At 45.0% G+C, this 22,048-nt stretch overlaps 1 protein-coding gene across 1 annotated transcript in view; it reads left to right on the top strand.

Moving 5' to 3' along the window:
- Window positions 1-22,048, top strand: part of FAM91A1 (family with sequence similarity 91 member A1) — a 312,498-nt gene that overhangs the window by 150,846 nt on the left and 139,604 nt on the right. The window contains exon 15 of the mRNA XM_085604989.1: window positions 5,173-5,296. Within this exon, the coding sequence (XP_085461115.1) occupies window positions 5,173-5,296 (124 nt within the window). The remainder of the gene's footprint in view (window positions 1-5,172; window positions 5,297-22,048) is intronic.

The following is a 22,048-nucleotide window of genomic DNA, read 5'->3' as shown; positions in this document are numbered from 1 at the left end:
TTTGTTCCCCTATTCCGTCTGTCGACTTACTCCCCCCCTAACCCCCCGGCCCCCCTCCCCGCTTTACCGATCTTACCTGCTTTGGTCATGCCTGCTTTCCAGTGCATTTCGCTGGGTTAACGGGTCGAAGTTATGGCAGTTTGTTATTAAAGATGGGTGCTAGATGTCAATATGTACATTTTGTCTCGGATCTACAGTTTGATTTGAACTATTGTGTCAGATGCGGGCCCGATGGGAAGTGATTGGCCCCTGTAGAAATTAGCGAGTAGTCCGCCAAGGCTGCATCCTCGCTCCTATCTCATTTATTTTATGCATAATATTTTGAATAAGCAGTTGATTAACTATGGCTTGGACGTGCCTCAAATGTATGCTACCCAGTTCCAGCTTTATTATATGTTGTCAATGCTGTTTTGTTGGCTCATGTCCCGAGGAGTTTGAAATTGTTGGTTGAATCATTTACAAATTTAATGTCTGATTTAGACCTCAAAACCAATATTAGGAAGTTTCAATTAATGGTTTGTAGTCCAGTTAGCTCCAAAATACGGGCATTCTCTACTAATGGGAAACTATTAGAGAAGGTCTTCTATTTTCTTTATCTTGGATTTGTATTTGAATTGCCTAATTCATGGAGCCATAATACATCAATTAGTTGTCAGAAACTAAGCCAGTCTGTGGGTGATGTATTCAATCTATCATCATCTATTGGAGGCAAGGCAATAGCCCCACTCATTGAACTATGTGTGCATGTAGCATCATGTGGCGCATGTGTTTGAGGCTACGCACACCTTCACAGTTGGCGGAAAATCAGGGTTGTTGTTGCCTCCTCTCTCTTCCCTTCTGTATTTCAGGCTTTATTTGTCACAAGGAGTTGGGTCTTTCATTTATAGATGATCGTATTAAGCTAGCCTCACTCATGCTTTGGTCCTCTCTTTGGACCAAGCCACTCTCAACTTATAACCGGCTGTCTAAACTTCGAAAATGGCCTACAAATACAATGGACATCATATGTTAGGTTTTTTTTTGCTAGTTTGGGTAGATCTGCTTTTTTTCAGAATCCCTCTACTATTTGCAAACCTGATAGGCTATGGGTGAAACAAATGTTTATGGCGAAAAGTCACACGGGTAGGGAAAGTGATGAATTAGTGAAAACCACAGTAAGAAAAGACATTATTGTACAAACCACCTTTTGTATCGAGCCCTTCTTTGTTGAAGGTAACTGGGCTTTGTGAAAGAGCCTTTAAGTCACTTCAGGAATGGCACTATTCCCCCCCTTGATTTTTTTTTCCCTTTGGGGCAGTACAACAGCAATACTTTTTGCACATGCCTCTTTGTTGGCTGTTCAGAACACACTTTTGCACTTTCTCTTTTTGAAAACGTTGTTATTTATTTAAAAATATTTTTAATATCTCTGCTGAGTTAACATAACTTTTCTCAATATAGACTAGCTTTATATTTTTTACAGATGCTAAATGGGGATGATGTCTGTTTTAGAGTGGGTTCTTTCCTGAAATCAATTGTGAGATGTCGAAAATCTATACTTTTTTATATTGTTTGTGCCGTTTTGCAGCTTTGTACTTTTATGTTTATTTTATATAATAAAATAACGTTATTATTGATTGATTCGTCTATTTCCTAAAAGTGTTCAATCTAAGCTTACATCCATTAAAGAGTAATGCTTTTATGATAAATTGTATCTTCATAAATGACTCAGTCAGTCAATTTACTTTATTCGATGCTTACAATATAAGATCATAAAAGTACAGTAAAAAAACATCTATACATAATACACATAGCAGCTGGTCATCACTCTCACCGAAGGTCCTTCCACTTCGGCTTTGAGATTTAGGGATGGCCTGGCTGCAGTAGCCCAGTGGATGACGGATAACTGCCTGCAGCTTAATGCAGGCAAGACGGAGGTGCTGCTCCTCGGGAAGAATACCAACTATTGGAATGAGCACTGGTGGCCCTCTTCATTGGGCTCCATTCCACCACCTAAATCCTTGGTCAAAAATGTGGGCGTCTGGATGGACTCCTCGCTTAGCTTCCAAACCCACACAAAAAAAGTGGCAGCTACTTGTGTGGGCCTGCTGAGGAGTCTCAGCCCGATACTCGGCTTTTTCGACTCTAAAATCCGCCAACTCATTGTTCAATCCATAATTCTCTCCCGTTTGGACTATGCCAGTGTTTTACTCCTGGGTGCCAACAAAGTGGAGATAGCGCGACTGCAACGCGTGCAGAACTCTGCGGCAAGAGCTTTGGTGGGCCTTCCCCGCAGATGTTCGGTCAGAACTACCACTCGAAAATTGCATTGGCTGCCCATTGAATCTCGTATTTAGTTTAAAACCCTTACCATGGCATTTAAGATCCTCAAATCCGGATGTCCAGAACTCTTGCGCCCACTCCTAACATCTTACGTGCCACAGCGCAATCTGCGCTCATTAGGCCAGCACTTAGTGACTGTTCCCCGTACAAAGCTTTGCCGTATTGGCGGTCGCTCCTTCAGGGTTTTGGGAGCTAAGCTCTGGAATTCCCTGCCACCAAACATCCGCTCTTTGGAAAACCTGTCTGCCTTCCGCAAAGCTATTAAGACCCATCTGTTCCCTTCCCCTTAGGATTCTCTGTCCTTTTTTTTTTATTCTTCTCCTTCTGCAGTATAGCTTTTGTGGTTCTTCAGCGCCGGGACGCCTCTTTGCTGGGGCAGCTGTTGCGTTTAATCAAAATGTTAACATAACATAACATATGAATAAAAAGATAAAGATAAAAACATCATAACAAACACCGTTGGGGAACAGTTAGTAAAAGCCAGCTGATGGGAACAGTTTAGAATTCATTCTCATGTATAGTGCAATTTTCTAATTCTTCGTGATTGGATTAAAAAGGACGCCACAGAAAAACAGACCATAGGATTAGGCAAAGATTGTAGAAAATACATTGCGACACGACATTGTTTAAAATCATATTTACGCATAAGGGCAAAAGAAATCTTTTATGTGGTTCTGCACAAAATTTGCAAAAAAAGAAAACGTGTAGATTTGATTGTGCAGAAACACCCCTTTGCAAGGACGGAATGGCAATTCATTTATGGAGTAAATTCCAGCTGGATGGGCCAACATGCATGGAATAAAATTCAAACGAAATCTAATTAGAAAAAATCTGTGACGTGAATTTGTCGCAGTAAAAATATAAGATGTTGGCCCTTCCTGTACCATTGGGCTTTCTAAATATGCTTTGACCGATACTTTTGTACAGTTTGCTTACAGTCTTGCTTAAGCCCTTAATTTGAGGAAACGGGATTGTATCTCTCTTTTTGGAAAATTCACACAGTCGCTAGGGACAGAGAATAGACGTTCTAATCCTAAAGATGAAAAAGTAGATCTAATATAGGAAATACATGGTATCTTGTGGGCATTTTCCAGGGATAGGCAGTCTTCAATTAACTTTTGTGTGATATGGATAGATTCCCTTCTCCATATAGAATGCCACAACATTATTGGAGCCAAAGCAATTGTGTCGGTCACATAAGGGACATCCAATTCTGCATGAGCGATAAGACTTGAGCAGCTTACTGGGAGGTCCACTCGGTTTTTCCAAAATGTGTCCTCTATAACTTGTAGGGCGGAGGGGTTAATGTAGCCCCAAATGCCTGCCCCGTAGGTTGCTACCGAGACTGATTTTGCTGCATAAACGTTTTTTGCCTTGTCAATGGGTTTTACTCCCAATTTTTTAATAAATGAGTGTAGGGCAATAATGCTTTTCTCAAGTGATAAGCCTCTAGTAGCAAGCATATTTGAGCATGATAATTACCTATCAAACGTTACACCAAGGTAGGAAAAGGTATCAGTATGGGCTATTTTCTGTCCTGATATATGGAAGTTTGGGACCTTCCTATTTTTCCGGCCAGTAATTAAAATAAAGGACTTGGCCTCATTGGTTTTTAGCCCCAGTTTTGACATATAGGATACATAAGTATCTAGTAACTTTTGAAGGGCGAGGCCTGTGCGGGAAATTAGCACCACGTCATCAGCATACAGGAGAATTGGAGTGCAAACATTATTAACTTTGGGGACGTCAGTCCAGCAAGGGAGCTTCCATCCCATTGGTGTAAAGAGAAAAAAGAAATGGGGCAAGCACACAGCCATGCCAGACACCCCTGTTAATTGGAAACAACTTGGTGCACTCCCCCTCTCTCCCGTATCTGACGCAGGCCATGGCTGATGAGTAGAGCTGTCTAATAAAAGATATAATAGCTTCATCTATGCCCATTTCTTCCATTATCCTCCATAGATGTTGATGTGCCACGCAGTCAAACGCTGCCGACAAGTCCATAAACACCAAGTACAATCTTTCAGATTTTACTTGAGAGTATTTGGCGATTTATAGGCTTAAATTAAGGCATTGGTCCTGAGAGCCCATACCTTTTTTAAAACCATATTGGACTGGGATTAGAACCTTATTGCTGGCTGCCCACTCCTCTAGTCTGTTTAATAAAACCCTAACCATTAATTTAGCTGTGCTATCTAGCAGTGAGATTGGCCTGTAATTTTTGGCTTCTGCTTTGTCCCCTTTCTTATAAATTGGAACTAAAATAGATTTCTTCCATGAGTCTGGAGGACCCACCTTAGCTATGACATTAAAGAGGTTTGTCAGCACTGGACCCCATAAGTCCAGCTGATCAAGGAAGAAATCTATAGGGGTACAGTCTGATCCTTGTGCTTTGTTTCCAGAGCACTGCATAAGGGCTACTTTTATCTTGTGATGATCAAAGATCAGGGGGGTTTGCTAGGATCACACCTAGATAAAAACGGCGGTTTACCCCCCTCCAAATTAGGATCAAATATGCTAGAAAAATATGAGACCCACGACTCTTCGTCTACATAAATGACTCATAAAAATTAAAATGGTCCTTTGAGAGTGTAATTAAATATGTTGAGTATATGTATTGGTGGAAGCTTCTGAGCTTGTGAAGAATGGAAAGCTGTGTTGTGGGTCCTGAACTGAATATTGATTCAGTTTCAATGATTAGAATGGAAATCAAAATGACCTACTTCAATTATGGGCACATTTTATTGAAGTTGGCCTCAGATAGTTTTGTGTTTTAGTAACAGCTATATGAAATGCACCTGGATTTCTTCACGTGTTTTGGTGAAGCCTAATTTGCATTTTCCTATTCAGGTTCAAAGTACAGGTGAAGGAGAGGCTCAGAGATATTTTGATCATGCACTTACATTAAGGAACACAATTCTCTTCTTACGGCACAATAAGGACCTGGTGGCACTTCCTGAACAGACAAATAATGGTAAGTCATTCATATGAGTTTTCATTTACAAATATTTAGCAAAACAGTCCTTGCAATTTCCACGTTTCCTTACACAGCGCAAGTACTGAAATACATTTGCAAGTCAAAATGGAGCTGCTTCCTTTTCCATTGTAATATTTATATAATGCTTACTACAACTTTGAGGGGTGCCTGAGCACACGCCTGCACGGGTAGCTTCCTGTGCTGCATTATGGTCTTCCTTTCTTTAAATATCATTAAATGTAATTAAGGTCGTAGTCTATGGCTATCTAGGACCTGCAGGAGTGGACTATGCTATAGTCCTCCTGTGGATCTGAACGTCATCCCACGCCTGTCGTGATAGTCTGTAGAGTGGTAAGATGACATGGACTTATAACAGTATTGGATTATAGTTGAGGCTTATACGAGATCTGCCAATGCAGCCTTAATTGTTTGCAGGACCGCTGAGTATTGGAGTATTAATCCAGAACAGAACAGGGAATCTGGGAGTGATTGATCTTACCTCTGAATGGGCGGCAGACATTTTCTGGGGGCACTGAAATGCGTTGTGTGGCTGCTATTGGCACCGTTCACATCTGGTGAGTTTGATGGTCTCCCGGGGTTGTAGTTTTCACATCTGGTGAGTGACACAAAATCGCAGAATATGGGCTTCTGGCCATGGACCTAAGCTGTGTAGTACTGGTAGGTGGCTATTTTGTCTCACTCTGTCAAATGTCTGATAGGTAAGCCCAGAAGTGACTATTCTCTCCCACTAAAGTGGACAACCCTTTCTATCGTGGCCATGGTAGCCTCCCACAACTTAACTTAAACTAGTGTGCTATGGGATGAGTGACCATGTGATACTCTCCTGGTTGCCATTGCAGGTATTGTTCAGGAGTGGACTAAGGGAAGTAGCAGCGGAATAGATCTGTGGATTTGTGGGATCCACCATAGAGCTAATTCTTCATGGTCTTCTCTGTACCACTTCTAACCAGTTGTAGAGTGGCAAAATGTAGCCTTCATTTTGCAAATGTTTATTGCTGAATAGGTGGAGTGGCCTAAGTAGATCTAGTGATTAGCAAGATTGTACAGGAGTTCCTTGTGCATTTTCAGAAAGGATGCTTTCTTTGGCAATGTAGTTTTCTGGCAGTTTGTATATTGTCGCTGTGATGATCTAGCGTAGAATGTAGGGAGTAGTTAAAATTATTCCTGGGCACTTCACATGAGATAGACCACCCTGAGATGTTTGCTTGCCTAGCGCAAAAATCCAAATGCATTGTACTCCGTTATTTGCAAGTCAACTTGATTAGAAGGTGAGATGTTAGTGAGGAGTAGTCATCAGTATACCCAGGTATCAATTTACTCACCTAGGATTGCACTCTGCCTGGTGGGTACAAGGATGTGGTGCATTAGGGACGGTTTAATGGATTAGTTATTACTTTTAATTGACTGAAACTTTTGACTGAGACCCCTTTGGAGTGCTGCGTACTTAAATGCCTATACCTGCCTACATAGGGGTGTTGCCATGGCTTGCTCGGGGACACTGCATCTAAAGGCATATTCTGAGGCACCATAACTGTGAGAGCATGCTGCTGATCACTGTATTTGTGCTAGCATTTCGGCACCGTAAGAGTAAAGTTACTTAATCAACCCTGAAGCTACTTAGCACAATGTAAATGTAATGGGCTGTTCTGGGGCTATTCCTCACTGTGGGGCAGAGAGATCCTGATCACTTGAATAGACATTATTATTGATTCTTACAAAATGCTCCAAACATTGACATATATATATATTTTTTATTTTTTTATTTTAGTATGCAATTTACAAAAAAGAACCATCAAAAAATGCAAAACATACCGTCCAGCCTTCCCCCCCACCCTACCCCTTGAAAAAAATTACAGATACAGTAAGTAGATAAGAGGAAGGGAAAAGGAAGAAGGAAGTGATTATCCGATTACGCAATTCCAAAGTAAATTAATTTAAAACACCATCTTGACTACATGAATTTTAGTGCATCCAAGATATAAAGTTCAAGTATAATATAAGTCCACCTTTGAGTAGTTCTTGGATAAAGTGACCAGTGCTGAAACTGCAAAAAAATGTAAGCAACGCAAAAGGCAAGACAGAACATATTGCAGCATATTAGGGTGTATACAGTGCTTGCAAGATAGGATTGTATGCAAAAGCAACAGGGATATACAATTCAGTCCCATCTTTGTGGCTCGAAACCCAGTACGGATTATGAATTGACCTGGGAGAACCATCTGCTAAGGGGTTCCCAAATTACAATTCCCTTTTTTTTAGCTCGTACCCCCTTTTTAGCATAAATAGCCTTCTCCAGATTCCCTATTGACAATAACCGGGCCAACCAGTGCGAAAATAAAGGGGGAGTTGGGTCAATCCAGGCAGAGGTTATACAGAGCCTGTAAACAGCCATGGCAACAGAAATTAAGGCTCTACCTTTCCTTCTGCTAATAGTCACAAATACCCAGCAGGATGGTTCTGGGGGTTAGCAGAACGTCCCGTGCTACTACTTTGCTTAGAAAGGCTTGTATTTGGGTAATCAAGGGCCCTAATTCTATACACGAAGCGAACATATGCACAGAGTCTGCACTATATTCAGCACAACGGGGACAATACGTGCCTTTACCGGTACCCCACTTGGCAATTCTGCTTGGCGTATAATAAAGGAAGATGCAGGTTTTATAAAATTGTGCTTTTAAGTTGGCCGATAGAAGGTCGCTCTGTGCGTATTGAAAGGCTAGATGAAAGGTATTATCTGAAATTTCCAGTTTCTTCTGCCATTTGTTAGAAATTGAGGTCATATCATCAGGCATAAGTCTATTTAACAAAACGTCGATGGACCCTAGCCGGGGAACACAGGGTGCAGACAATCTCTCTACGAGTTCATGTTTCTCAAATCCCGAGGGCCCCCCGGCCTTCTGTGAAAGAAAGTCCTGAATTGCATAATACTTATAAACCTCATTCTGGCTCAGATTAAATCTCGTCTGAAGCTCTTCAAAGGCCAAGACCCCACTGGGCGAGTATAGGGCCCCTAGTGTTTTTATTCCTGAGCTATACTATTTTTGAAAGTAAGAACTGTTGAAGATTCCGGGCAAATTGGAGTTGTTATTGTAGGGGGTATAATAATTAAGTCTACCCAACCCAAGAAGTTTATGCATGGCCGTGAATACCCTGTAAGCTCCGATAAGGGACTTAAATCTTACCCTCTTAAAGTACCCAAACTCTAATTGGCGCCACATACAGCCTTTAGCCTTGGAACCCAACATTAATTCGCATGGTGACGGGAGCGTCGTGTGGGAGGTAGAAAATTGATCTTGGATCAATATGGCGCACCCTTGCAAAGCCGCAGCCAAATGATTTAATCGCAAGTTTGGAAGAGCTTAACCCCCTCTCTCAAGAGGCAGAGAAAGAAATTGAAGTGATCTTCTGGGCTGAGAATAACCCCAAATGAATTGGGAGAACAATCGGTCAAATTTCTGTAGAGCTTGATTCGTAAACTCAAGAGGGATAGCTCTAAAATAGTAAAGAATTTTGGGGAAGAACATCATTTTGATAACGTTACAATGGCCCACGATAGTCACATGTAAGTTGTTGAGCCTATTCTGTGCCTTTTTGCTATCTACAGCAAGAGGCTCCAAGTTCTCGTTCACTATTGAGTCGGTGTCTGCTAGGTATTTGGCCTTTTTGTACCACTCTATGATCAGCCCAATTGATCTCCCTATTCATGACAATCTGGGGTTTTCCCTTATTTAGCGAATACCCTGATATCTTCCCAAAATCCTGTGCTTCATGCTCTATGGCTTTAATAGCCCTCTCGGGGTCGGGTGTGACGAAAGCTAAGTCGATCTGCATAGGCCATAATTTTAGTGTGCCAACATTGTATAATTTTAGTGTGCAAACCGTTATGTTATGTAATGAGAAATTTATAGAGCGCACGGTCACCAAGAGGTTTCATGGCGCTAATCTTGGGTAGTGTTACGGCACAGGGACTATGCATTAGCTTGCTCAAACAGCCAAGTCTTGAGCGCCTTTCTGAATCCCAACAGGTTGTCGCACATCCTGATTGCTAGAGGCAAGGATTTTGCAGAATTTAGGGGCGAGGTAGGAAAACCTACACCCTCCTTGACGTTTGAGCTTGAAGGCAGGGGTAGTCAGTAGATGAAGATGAGCAGATCGTAAGTTACGGAGTGGGGCGTGCTTTGCAATCATGCAACTAATGAATTTAGGACTCCTGCCGTGCAGTGCTTTAAAGATCACGCACCCTGTCTTAAAAGCTGCACGTTGGGCAATTGGTAGCCAATGAAGTTTAGATAGCCATGGTCTGGCAGATTGCCATTTAGGTTGTTTATGAATTAATCTCGCAGCCTAATTCTGCACTAATTGAAGGCGTTTAAGTAAAAACAGGGGCAAGCCAAGGTAAATGGAGTTTGAAAAGTCAAGACGCGAGAGGACCAGGGCAATCACAACTTGTATGAGTGCTGAATGAGACCGCAAGTGGGCCACCTTCCGGATTTTACGTAATTGAAAGAAACGGGCGGAGACCACTGCCCCTACTTTTCCTTTAAGTGACAAATCAGCATTAATGGTGACCCCCAACTTTTCACAGAGGAGGAAGGAGTGGGGGAGCACCTAGTTCTGTCGGCCAGTACTGATGGCCCCAAAAGATCTCACTCTTCCCAGGCAAAACTAATTCCGTCTTGCCTGGGTTGAGTTTGAGATGATTAAGGTTCATCCAACGCTGAATGTGAAGCATGGTGGCTTGAAATTCAAGAGCAGAGTCGAAAGAATCCATGAAGATCGTCAGCATAATTAAAGGTCGTTATATTTCTATCCTTTAATGAATGAATCAAGGGCCTAAGACAAAGATTGAAAAGAAGTGGGGATAGGGATGAGCCCTGTGGCACCCTGCATGTGATGGCGAGCTTAGAGGCGATAAAAGGGCCAAGTCGGACCGCTTGTGTCCTACCTTCAAGAAAGGACTTAATCCAATTATATGCGGGGCCCTGTATGCCGGCCTGCTCGACACGGTCCAACAAGATTTTATGATTGACCGTGTCGAATGCGGCTGACAGATCCAGGAGCACCAAGGCCAGTGTCCAATACTGCAAGGATCACGGACTCAGTAGAATGAGCCGGCCGAAAGCCAGCTTGACATGGCTCTAGGTAGTCCGGTAGTTCAACAAAATTGGAAAGACAACTGGCCACATGGGCCTCTAGGATCTTAGCCAAGAAAGGGAGGAGAGAAATAGGACGATAGTAAAGGGACTACAATAGCGTTCTTAAAGGCTGTGGGAACCTTGTCCTGCACAAGAGACTCATTCAGGAAGGGAAGCACATGACGAGGTAGATCGGAGAAAACAGCCCTCATAACCTGGGGGGGACAACAGTTGTTAGGGGACCCGGATGTTACACGGGTCATTAATTCAGATAATATCTGAGGACATATGACTGGAAAATTAGCCAGAATGGCAGAGTTGATAGGCATACTTTCCAAAAGTTCCGTGCTGACGCTAGTAGGAATACTAGCTTTGATAGTGGAAATTTTGTCCCAAAAATAATTATTCAGGGAGTTGCATAGCTCTTGAGTAGGAGTCTGACTAGGGAGTATCTCTCAGAGTTGCAGAGGTCATTGACTATCCCAAAAAATTATTTCGGCTTATTATGAGCATTTAAAATTCTGGCTGAGAAAGGCCGTTTTTGTTTCCAGTATTGCTTTTTTATGCTATTTACGAGCTAGTACAAACTGCTGTTTATCTTCCTTGGAGTATCTTGACCTCCATTTTCTCTCTTTTTGACGGAGCTCGAGTTTTTGTTTTTTTAATCTCAACAGTGAACCATTTGTTTGCATCTGAGTGGCGGGCACAGGAAAATTTAGTGAGTGGGACATGGACATTGGAGGCCAGCAGTAGCCAATCCGATATGTTCTTTTCCATGATGTTAACATCAGGGTTGAAAATAGGTGCTGAGCTGGCCAAGGTTTTGACAAATTCTAATTTATCAAATGTCCTCCACTTTCTTGTCACACCTCCCGCTGCAATAGGAGTTTTGAACCGAGAGTTTATGGTTGCCGTGAATTTTATTAATTAGTGGTCTGACCAGATACATGGTGAAATTGTGGGCACTGACAATATAAAATTTGAGGACCAGATTTGGTCCAGAATATGTCCCTTTACATGAGTGGGGGAGGATACGTGCTGGACCAAATTCAAGTTGGAGAGCAACTCAAAGTTCTTCGGCATGTGGCCCGCCCCGGGCATCATGAAACCAATAATTCAAGTCTCCTATAAGTAGGACATTAGAATAGTTTGTAACAAGATTGGCCATTTGTTCGCTCAAAGAGAGGGGGAAAAAGTAGGCATAGCCTGAGGGGGACGATAGATGAGCACAAAGATAAGAGATCCGGTATTCGTGTCGAGTTTAATGACAATATTCTCTGCTTCCGGAAGAACAAGGGAAGTAAGGGTGGTAAACTTAAAGTGTTTATGTATAATAGCAGCTACGCCGCCGCCAGTCTTTCCTGAGGACCGATTTACAGACAAGATGTAATAGTCCGACGGTAGTGCTGCTAAGATATCCGGAGCAGAGTCCTGGGTTAACCAGGTTTCAGTAACCAGAAGAATATCTGTTTTTTCTGATGTCAGTAACAGGAATATATTTAGCTGGTGTTTAACCAGAGATAAAGAATATGCAAAGCGGAATGTATAACTGTGGTAGATCCAGGGATGGAGGGACTAGGGGGAGGAAGGGCGGCATGACAGCTCAAATTTTGGGAGATGTCATTTTCCATGATGCGATTGTAGGCAACAGGATCCAGGGGGAGGTAGGGGTGAGCTAGCAGTCTAAGTTCTTTGGAGGAATATTTAATAATTTTACTGTGGTTCATGGCACTCTGGGCTCGTGTGGGCGGACGGGCGCAGACGAGCTTGCCTTTGGCGCGCCCGCTGCGCTCCCGTGCTTCAGCAAGCATTTATGCCTGAGCCCCTCCTCTAACTCCTCCTCCTACCGGCCGATTGGGTAAGGCCAAGGGGTGGAGATTTGCAGCGGTGACTGCGGGCAAGCTAAGTGAACGAAAGTGAGTTTCCCTTATTAGATTTTACAGTCTTTAAGCAATTCTAAGCACACAAACAATATTTTTAAAATACAGAAGTAAAAACGCTGTCAGTAGCGGTCCGCGCGGCAACACTAAACAGAATTGCCCACTCCCGCGCTACAGCAAGCATTTATGCCTGAGCCCCGCCTCTAACTCCTCCTCCTACTGGCCGATTGGGTAAGACCAAGGGGTGGAGAGCTGCAGGGGTGACGGCGGGCAGCCTACAAGCTACGAGAACGAAAGTGAGTTTCCCCTATTAGATTTTATAGTTTTTAAGCAATTCTAAGCACACAAACAATATTTTTAAAATACAGAAGTAAAAACGCTGTCAGCAGTGGTCCGCACGGCAACACTAAACATGTGCAAACATTGACATATTTAATGTAATTACTCCAGTATTGAAGCTTTCATAGATTCACATGCCTGAATCATTCCACGTCGTCGAGATGGGAATCCCCGGTATATAAAAAAACAGCAATGCTTAGATAAGTACAAAACAGAAAAGAAGCCTAGGCCCATTTCCATTTTGCAACCCATAACTCTCGTTATGTAAAAGAGACCAAAGTTTTCTCTGAACCATTCAGAACCTCTCACCCTCTAGAACACTCCTGAGAGAACCTTTTGCCCCTCAGATTTTCTACCGCACGTTGTGCTAGGGAGTCTCCTTTGAGCTCTGCTCAAAATGTTCTCTTTCTACTTGAGATTTGGAACTTTGTTCTGTGGATTTCATCTGATTTTATAATCTTTATTGCTGCTTACTAGTCCATTCTTCTGAGAATGTCTGGAAAGGAGAAAAAGGGTTTATATAGAGCCTGAGCCACTTGTTCCAAGAAGAGGATCTACACTGACGACCCTCATGCTGATTATATTTATTTTCTTTATTCAGACCATCAAGCATAAGACTGTAAGGTATGTCGTACCTTTTCAAGTAAAACCCTGAGGGATCGTGAAGGGCGCCTTTTGATATGGCTTCAAAAGCTAAAGGCCAGAAAGGAGGTTATGTCCAGTGATAGTGATGAGGTATCCTCTTCTTCATCTAGGAGATCTCAAAAGAGAAAGAAATCTCCTCATGCTCATTCCTCAGAGGAACGCCCAGAGAAGGCCCTCAAAAAGACCACTCAAGATCTCCTCAAGCTAAAGAATAGGAACGTAAGGGGCATGCTTCGGGGGAAAAACCTACAAAAAAAGATGAGTTCTGAGCCGTCAGAATCACCCCTCCAAGTCAAGCAATCCTTCAGTAAGCCTTCCTCAATGCCTCCTGAGGTAAAATCAGCAAAAACTGCATCGTCGACGGGATCGTCGACGAACAAATCTTCGTCGTCGACGACGAAGATTGAGGTAAAGTTAATACCGAAGAAGCCTTCACTGCCTGTGACGGTTCGTTCTCCGTCGACGGCGTCACCGTCGGTTTCGACGCTCAGCATCGATGACGGTGTCGACAACGACTTCATCAAAAACGACGACAGGTTCGATGACAGGATCGTCGACGACGACGACTGGATCGACGACGGCAATGACGCCGACGGTAAATACGTTATCGACGGCGATAAGGCATTGAGGTTTGTGTCGACGGCTGCATCGACGACGATGGTGTCGACGGCGATCTTGTCGACTGGCTCGTCGACGAGGGAAAAAACACCAGAAAAGCTGAAAGTTGCCAGGAAGAGGAGGATTACGCCAGAAATCACCTCACCAAGCAAGATTACACCTCTTGTGCCATTACACCAGCTAGATGAGCAGGATTCAGAGGAGGAGAAGGATGAAGGCCCCTTTGGCTACGCAAGTATCCCCTCACAATTGCATGTAAAGTGTCAGGAGGATTACTTTGAGAAGGAGTACGGAGAGTATCAATATCCTCCCCAACAACATTTTCGCCAGGGCTACCAGGAGGACAGGGTTGTCATGCCGTCTTCCTTAATTATGGATCTGCAGTTTATGCTGGCAGACTACAGAAAGAGGTTTCTACCAGCTCCAGCCTCTCAAGAGGTGCCGTTAGCTGCTCCGCGCCCACGCTCCATTCGTACTACTCCAGTTAGAAGCTAGGAGTTACTGCCAGAGCCCTTGCCTACATCACCACAGCCAATACCTCAACAGGATCCAGTCATCACGGATGATGACCAAGAGGAGGGAAAGATAATGGACCCTAACAAGGAATGGGATGATTACCTTATTGCATCACCATCTTCTCCCTCTCCAGTGTCTATTGATTCTCCGCCGGAGGACATCCGCGGGTTCCATAAATTAATGGAAAGAGCTGCGAAGAGGTTTGAACTTCCGAGTTAAACTACCCAGACAGAGTGTTTCTTATATGATTTCAAGGAGCCATACCGGAAATCAGTTTGTGCTATTCCGATCGTTAGCCATGTTTGGGAAGAAGCCCTGAAGGTCATGCAGACACCGGCAACAGTCACACCGGTACTCGCCAGACTGGAGAAGAAATATAAAGCTCCTTTGGATGCTCCAGCTTGTTTAGTGGGCCATCCCAAACCGGACTCTGTTATATCCCATGCGGCTCAACAGAAATCAAAAAATCCGTCCTCTCCTATTACAACGCCTCCTGACAGAGAGGGAAGGTGCTTGGATAATACAGGAAAAAGGTTTTCTGCAATGTCTGCTCTTCTAGTTAAAGCCGCGAATGCCCTTGCCATTCTGGGCAGGTACGATGAGCAAATGTGGTGCGACCTGACACCTTACATAGACCTGATTCCTGAGGATAGTAGACAAGAGGTCAAGAAGATCCTTCAGGAGGGAAAAAGGGCTTCGGCTGAAGTCATTTATTGCGCGATGGACATCGCGACCACGGCCTTCAGATCGCTTGGAGGGGCGGCAGTGTTATGCCGTCAAGGATGGCTGAGGGCAACAGCTTTCAGACCGGAGGTCCAAAATAAGATCTTGGATTTTCCCTTTGATGGGGAAGCCTTGTTTGGGAAACATGTGGATGATGCGCTACAAAGTATCAAGAAGGATACAGATACCTCAAAGGCCCTAGGAACACTGCAGTACCGGAAGGTGCCCTTTCAAGGGGCTAGGGATAGAGACCAAACATCATATAGAGGAGGATACTAACAGGGCAGATACCCCTCAGCCATACCGTCAACAGTATGGTCAACGACAGGCAGGGGGCTATAAAAGATCTGCCCCTAGAGGAAGAGGAGGTTGTCAAGGAAAGGACAACTCCAGAAGACAATGACAACCTTCAGGATCCGCTACATATATCCCTGTCCCTCCACAAGTTCCCCTGGGTGGAAGAATTTCGTATCATCTTCATCATTGGCAGAAAATAACTACGGACCGATGGGTCCTCAATATAATGCAATTCGGACATACTCTAGAGTTCCTTCAAATCCCCCGCTTGCACTCTTCCAACACGTCAAGAGGTCAAGCATCTACATCCGATGCGTCTGGAGATTCGGGCAATGCTCCGAAAAGGAGCAATAGAACCGGTGCCGATCTCCCAGAGAAGAAGGGGATTTTATTCCCGTTTTTTCTTAGTCCGAAAGAATATTCTTCAATGGTGTCCTATTCTGGACCTGAGATCTCTAAATACTTCTCTCTAGAAGCAATCTTTCCAGATGGTTTCCCTCGAAGACATCCTGCTACTCTTAAACCCAGGTGATCATATGACCACCTTAGACCTGCAGGATGCATATTTCCACATCCCCATTTATCCTTCCCACAGGCAGTATCTTTGGTGTGCGGTAGCCGGAGACCATTACCAGTTCAAGGTACTGCCTTTCGGCCTCAAGTCAGCCCTAATAATTTTTACAAAGTGTCTGGCTCCAGTGGCAGCTTTCCTGAGGAAACAAGGACACCAGGTGTTTCCCTACCTGGACGACTGGTTAGTCAAAGCACCTTCACGAACATCGGCTAAGTCATCGACAGCGGCATGCATGGAATTGTTTGCCAAGCTGGGTCTGACTATGTATACGGAGAAGTCATCGCTTCATCCTGCAAGGAACATCACGTTCTTGGGGCGATTCTGGACACCACAGTAAACAGGGCGTTTCCCTCAATGGAGAGACAACTGAGGCTAATCTCCCTTTCCCAGGCGTTTGCAAAAAGAAAGTGTCTTTCTGAAAATGCATCCGTTGCAGAAACAACTACATCAGCAATGGCGTCAAGCAGAGGGATCCTTCGATGACATTGTGAAGATCACACCGGTCATGGTTCAAGCAGTAGCGTGGTAGACCCAAAAACGGAATATTTCAGTGGGTCTTTCCTTCCTTGCCAAGTCAGCTCCGCTGGTGGTTACCACCTTTGCATCCCTGAAAGGTTGGGGAGCCTTTCTTTAAGACCTCCAGGTCAGTGGTTGTTGGAAGTTACAGGAACAGCAACTTCACATCAATTTACTAGAACTCAGAGCAGTGGGATTAGCATTGCTGGCTTTCCTGACGAGAATACAAGGATCTGCTGTACTAATCAGGACAGACAACACAACAGCGATGCATTATCTCAGCAAACGGGGAGGTACAAGATCCCTCTCCCTGTCTCAGGAAGCCCAAAAATGATGGGAATGGGCTGTTCAAAATGGAATATCCCTAAAAGCGGAACATCTTCCAGGAAATCAGACTATTAAAGCGGACACTCTGAACAGGCTCAAATCAACCTGCCAGGAGTGGGAGATCAACCAGGATATCCTACAAAACATCTTCCTAAGATGGGGCGAACTGACAGTGGACCTCTTTGCGACAGCTCAGAACAAAAAATGCCGGTTCTTCGCAAGCTGGCTTCACCAACGTGGATCTTGGGGGAATACGTTTTTGATGGCATGGTCAGGCGTCTTTGCCTACGCCTTTCCTCCGATTCACCTCCTGCCACGCATTCTTACAAAGATCAAGAAGGAGCCTTGCAAAATGATCCTGATAGCCCCATGGTGACCCAGACAACACTGGTTCACGGAGCTTCTTCTACTGTCGGAGGTTCAGCCGATTCGCCTTCAACCGATACCTTCGCTCTTGATGATGTCCCAGTACTTCATCCAGATCCGAAATCAAAACGCTTAGCGGCCTGGCTCTGGAACACTGCGAATTTCAACAATTAGATATTTCATCGGAATGCAGAGAGATATTATCAACGGCCAGAGCAGAGAGTACAAACAGAACATATAGGATGAAATAGAAGAGGTTCTGTTTATGGTGCCAGAAGTTTAAGATTCATCCCTTGAGGTCGCCAGCTCATGAAATTATCCCATATATTCTGCTTTTGGTAAAATCTGGTTTAGCCCATGCTTCTATTAAAGTGCATCTAGCCGCTATATCACGGTACAGAAGAACTTCCTCAGGACCATCGTTGTGGTCCGAAAGAATCATCAAACAATTCATGATGGGGTTATTTTGAACTTTTCCTCCCATAAAGCCACCACCACTTCTCTGGCAGTTGAACATTGTACTATCTCGATTAATGAAGCATCCCTTCGAACCCATTCACTGGGCGGATCAAAAATTCCTATCGGTGGAAAGTAGCTCTTCTCATAGCGCTAACTATAAAGGAACCTTTCTTGCAGTTTAAGGAGAACAGGATTGTACTCCGAACTAATCCGAAATTCATACCAAAAGTGCCAACAGACTTACATTTGAATGAGCCGCTAATTCTGAAAGAGATTTATTTTCCTCAACCGGCATCAGAGACGGAAAAAGCTCTCCACTCACTAGATGTCCAGCGCTGTCTCAAGTTCTATTTGCAAAAAACAAGACCTTTCCGCAAGTCTTCACAACTTTATGTATCTTTTAGTGCACCCAGGAAGGGTTTTCCCAAATCCAAAAGGGCAATTGCCTGATGGATTTCCAGTGCAATACAATATTGTCATCAGGCGGCTGGGAAGCCGTTAAAAGCACGAGTTCGTGCTCATTCTACGAGAGCAGTGTCTTCCTCCACTGCTTTGTTTGCTGGAGTACCTATCCAGGATATCAGCAGGGCGGCTACCTGGAAGAGTATGCACAGCTTCACCAGACATTACTGCCTGGATGCGGCCGCTGAGAAGGATGTTGCAGTGGGACAAGCGGTACTAAGAAACCTTTTCAAGTGACGCTGAGCCTCTTTTGTATCCCTCCTTCCTTTATTTGTTACATATGCACATTTTATTGTTATGTTTTGTGAAATCTGCAATTTTGAAAGATTCAGTATATATGTATATAATATGCAGTTTTTCAGTGTATATATGATACCTGGGGTCAGGTCTTATGCACTATAAAATGTGCTATGTTTTACTGCTCGCTAGTCTGATTCAGGCATGTAAATCTATGAAAGCTCCAATACTGGAGTAAGAAAACAAGTTACTTACCTGTTACTTTAGTTCTCCAGTATTGGAAGCTTTCATAGATTCACATGTGACTCACCCTCCTCCCCTGAGAGGCTCACCTTTGGATTTTTGGCACAAAAGTTATCTAAGGTACAAGTGTTCGAAAATCTGAGGGGCAAAATGTTGTCTCAGGAGTGTTCTAGAGGGTGAGAGGTTCTGATTGGTTCAGAGAAAACTTTGGTCTCTCTTACATAATGAGAGTTATAGGTTGCAAAATGGAAATGGGCCTAGGCCTCTTTTTAGGTCTCGCGCGTAGCGGTGCACTGCGCGAGACATTTAGTAGGTGAAAAACGGGGTATTCAGGCTGGCCTAGGAATCGCACACGCTTGTGTGTGTGCGATTCCTTTTGTGGTACGCGATTGGCCTTTGCATGCGTCTTTTTATAAAAGACACCAATAGGCCATGGCTCGCAATGGCGCGCGCGCGCACCACTCGCGGGCTTGTTCATATTTGCCATCTCTCCCTGTAGGTTTTAGTACCATCTGTTTTTCTGAAATTACCGTTGTGGAAAATACTTAGAAACCTTTAATAGCGCTCAACTAAAACTGACCTGCGAACATTGATACTATTAAAAAAATAGAACAGGATGCATTTTAATGTTGTCATTTCAAACATCAGAAGCAGTGATGTTGGTAGCCAACCAGATCCAATAGGAGATTTTCGAGATCTCCGTGGAACGATGATGTAAACAAAATGCTTTATTCCCTAGCATATCAGGGGTAATCGAGCATGGTTTCCTGTGGGCTTGACAGAGTCCCGTGAATAAAATCCGTTGCAATACTCCCCACAGAAGGCGTAGGGCAGCTATCTCATCTCGCGCAGTAGGCAACGCTGCATTTCACATCTGGTTCTAAGGGCCACTCGCATCGGCCAGTCAGGAAATAACTTTTTATGGAGCTCAGCAACCAATCGGCACGCTTTCCCGTGGGAACTGATGGAAGAAGACTGGAAAGCGAAGGACTTCGCTCATCCTGTTAATACACAAACACACCGTAAGGCAGAGGTCTTCAATCTGTGGGGCGCGACCCCCAGGGGGGGGGCCTGGAGTCCTGGGAAGGGGATCGTGCATTTCCAGGCCTAACTTCTGCCTGGAATGCAAACTGTGCTTTGGACAAACACAACCACGCTCGTTAAAATGCTTCAGCTGACATGAATTGAGTCTCATGTGCTGTAAAACTAAGAGGCCCAGCAGACAGGTAAAACAATCCTTTAGCCTTCATGCCAGGGTGCCTGCTTGCCTGAATGAAGTGCAAACGTACCCTAGGAGTTAATCTGCAAATGTAAAGGATGCTTGGGAGGGGTTCTGTCTTTAATTGCTCGAATCACTTCAAGCACTGTGATGGCAAAGATGTGTTTTTTTGTGTGGTGGTTAGCAACTGGGCTGTGAAGTGTGTGCTTTTAATGATAACTGAATTTACACAGCGCTTAGTACCCCTGAAAAGGTGCTTACAGTTATGCAAAAATAAATGCAAGTATAAAATAATGACTTACACATTATTCACAGTGCTTTCTGTCACAGGCTGTGACCTCAAAGCACAAAAAATACCCAAGTCACTATTTTCCACTGCATCAACCAATTTTTTTTTTTTTTTTTTTTTTTGAAAGACCTTTATTTAGCAAAGTAATGATTACACTGCGTCACGCCAACAACCCGGAGGCAGGCCGCGATATCGACAAGTGTGTCCAATTAAGGCGCACCATGGCAGAAGTCATAAGTAATGTCAACATCGTAACATACAGGGAGATACACACCAATGCCATTGATGAGCGGTACAATGGCGTAGTCAGTGAAGAGTGGAAGGTCTTACATTTGTGGGCTTCGTGGACTAAAAACAAATCCTAGGCACCCGGTCCCGTCCAATCGCTCCAGCGAGTACTGGGACCGCAGCTCATGTAAAAGGCAATGTATAGATAGATCACCCACAGCCACCTTTTCTCCCAACCCCCCCGCAACAATCGGAGGGAAACAGAAAACTTTCGGTGCAGAACTAGTGCAATAAACCAACAGACATCACAGCTTGCTCACGCAGGGGCTCACGTACTAGGACCCGTCCGTCCTGGAGGGACGACCACAAGTATCATCGGTGGCCGTAGGAGGAGCACAGGGCAGCAGCCATAGGGCAGGGGGGGGGGGGGGGGGGGAGGGGACGCAGCAGGACAAGGCAGCAGATCTCCCGGATGGGGAGGGGAGGCAACACGACAAATCCAACAGGCATGCGGCAGGCACGGGATCCGGCAAAAGCAACACACTCCGCTACCCCCAGGCGCACCCACCAAGCAGGCATCCATCCACTCATCACGGTGTGGGTAGGGCTCAAAGGCCTACCCCATGTCATCCGAAACGCCCGTCCCGGGGGAGTCCACAGATGCAGCCGAACCCGCCCGCTCTCTTGTCCACTGCAGGAAGGGTTCCCAGATGTCATTGGGCCTAGATGCGGTGGGCATCGACTCCCAGTAGGTCGTGAGCTGCGTCTGACCAGACGCAACGTCACGAACCCATGCGGCGAACGTAGGCAGGGCTCCACGGCCCCAGTGTATCGCCACCTGACGTTTAGCGTAAAGTAGCAGCATCGCGTGCAGTTTCCTGTCAGCGGGTACGGTGTCTTTAACGTATCCCAGGAGCCCCAAAAGCGGAGAGGGCTCATCAGTCCTGTTTAAAATGCGGTTGATGGCCTCAAAGATGCTCGACCAGTACTCAACTAGCTTAGGGCAGCTCCACGCCACATGAATGAAGGACGCGTCAGCTCCGCCACACTTCCAACAGGAAGCGTCAGTGCGGATCCCCATGCGATGCAGCAGCACTGGCGTGCGGTAGTACCGGTGCAAGAATTTAAAATGGACCAGTCGGAGTCTATAGTTCGGTGACAGCTCTGTGAGTTGCTTACAGCAATATTCCCACATGGCATCTGACAGGGCGTCGTCCAGATCTGTGGCCCAAGCCTGTTTGGCCCTAGGCACGGTGAGCGGTGCCTGCTCCTGCATGCAGTTGTACAGCCTGGACACCAGCTTCGCGGGGGAGGGTCGTGACAGCAAGTTTTGAAGGGCATCCAGTTGCGGGGGTTCCTCGGGGAATTGAGGCCACATCTTTTTGCAGGACTCCCGGAGAGAGTGATACAGGAGCTCGTCCGAGAACGAGGTAGGCTGGCCGTCCGAGCGGACACCCAACTCACCAAACGTCCCATCAGGGTAAAGGTCAGCGAAAGTGGCCACCCGTCTACCCTGGAGCGTAAGAGTATCTCCCCTAGCGCTAAGGCAAGGCAGCATCGGATTGCTTCGCAGCGGTATGGCCGGCGCGTAGAGCAAGGGAAGGCCCGCCCTCCGGCGTAGCTCCTTCCATGACCAGCGGATCATCTCAACGGTG

The sequence above is a fragment of the Triturus cristatus genome, chromosome 5_1 (genome assembly GCF_964204655.1).
Source record: "Triturus cristatus chromosome 5_1, aTriCri1.1, whole genome shotgun sequence".
In the NCBI taxonomy this organism is placed as follows: domain Eukaryota; kingdom Metazoa; phylum Chordata; class Amphibia; order Caudata; family Salamandridae; genus Triturus; species Triturus cristatus.
The sequence above is the reverse complement of the archived record's forward strand: the minus strand, read 5'-3'. Positions and strand labels throughout refer to the sequence as shown.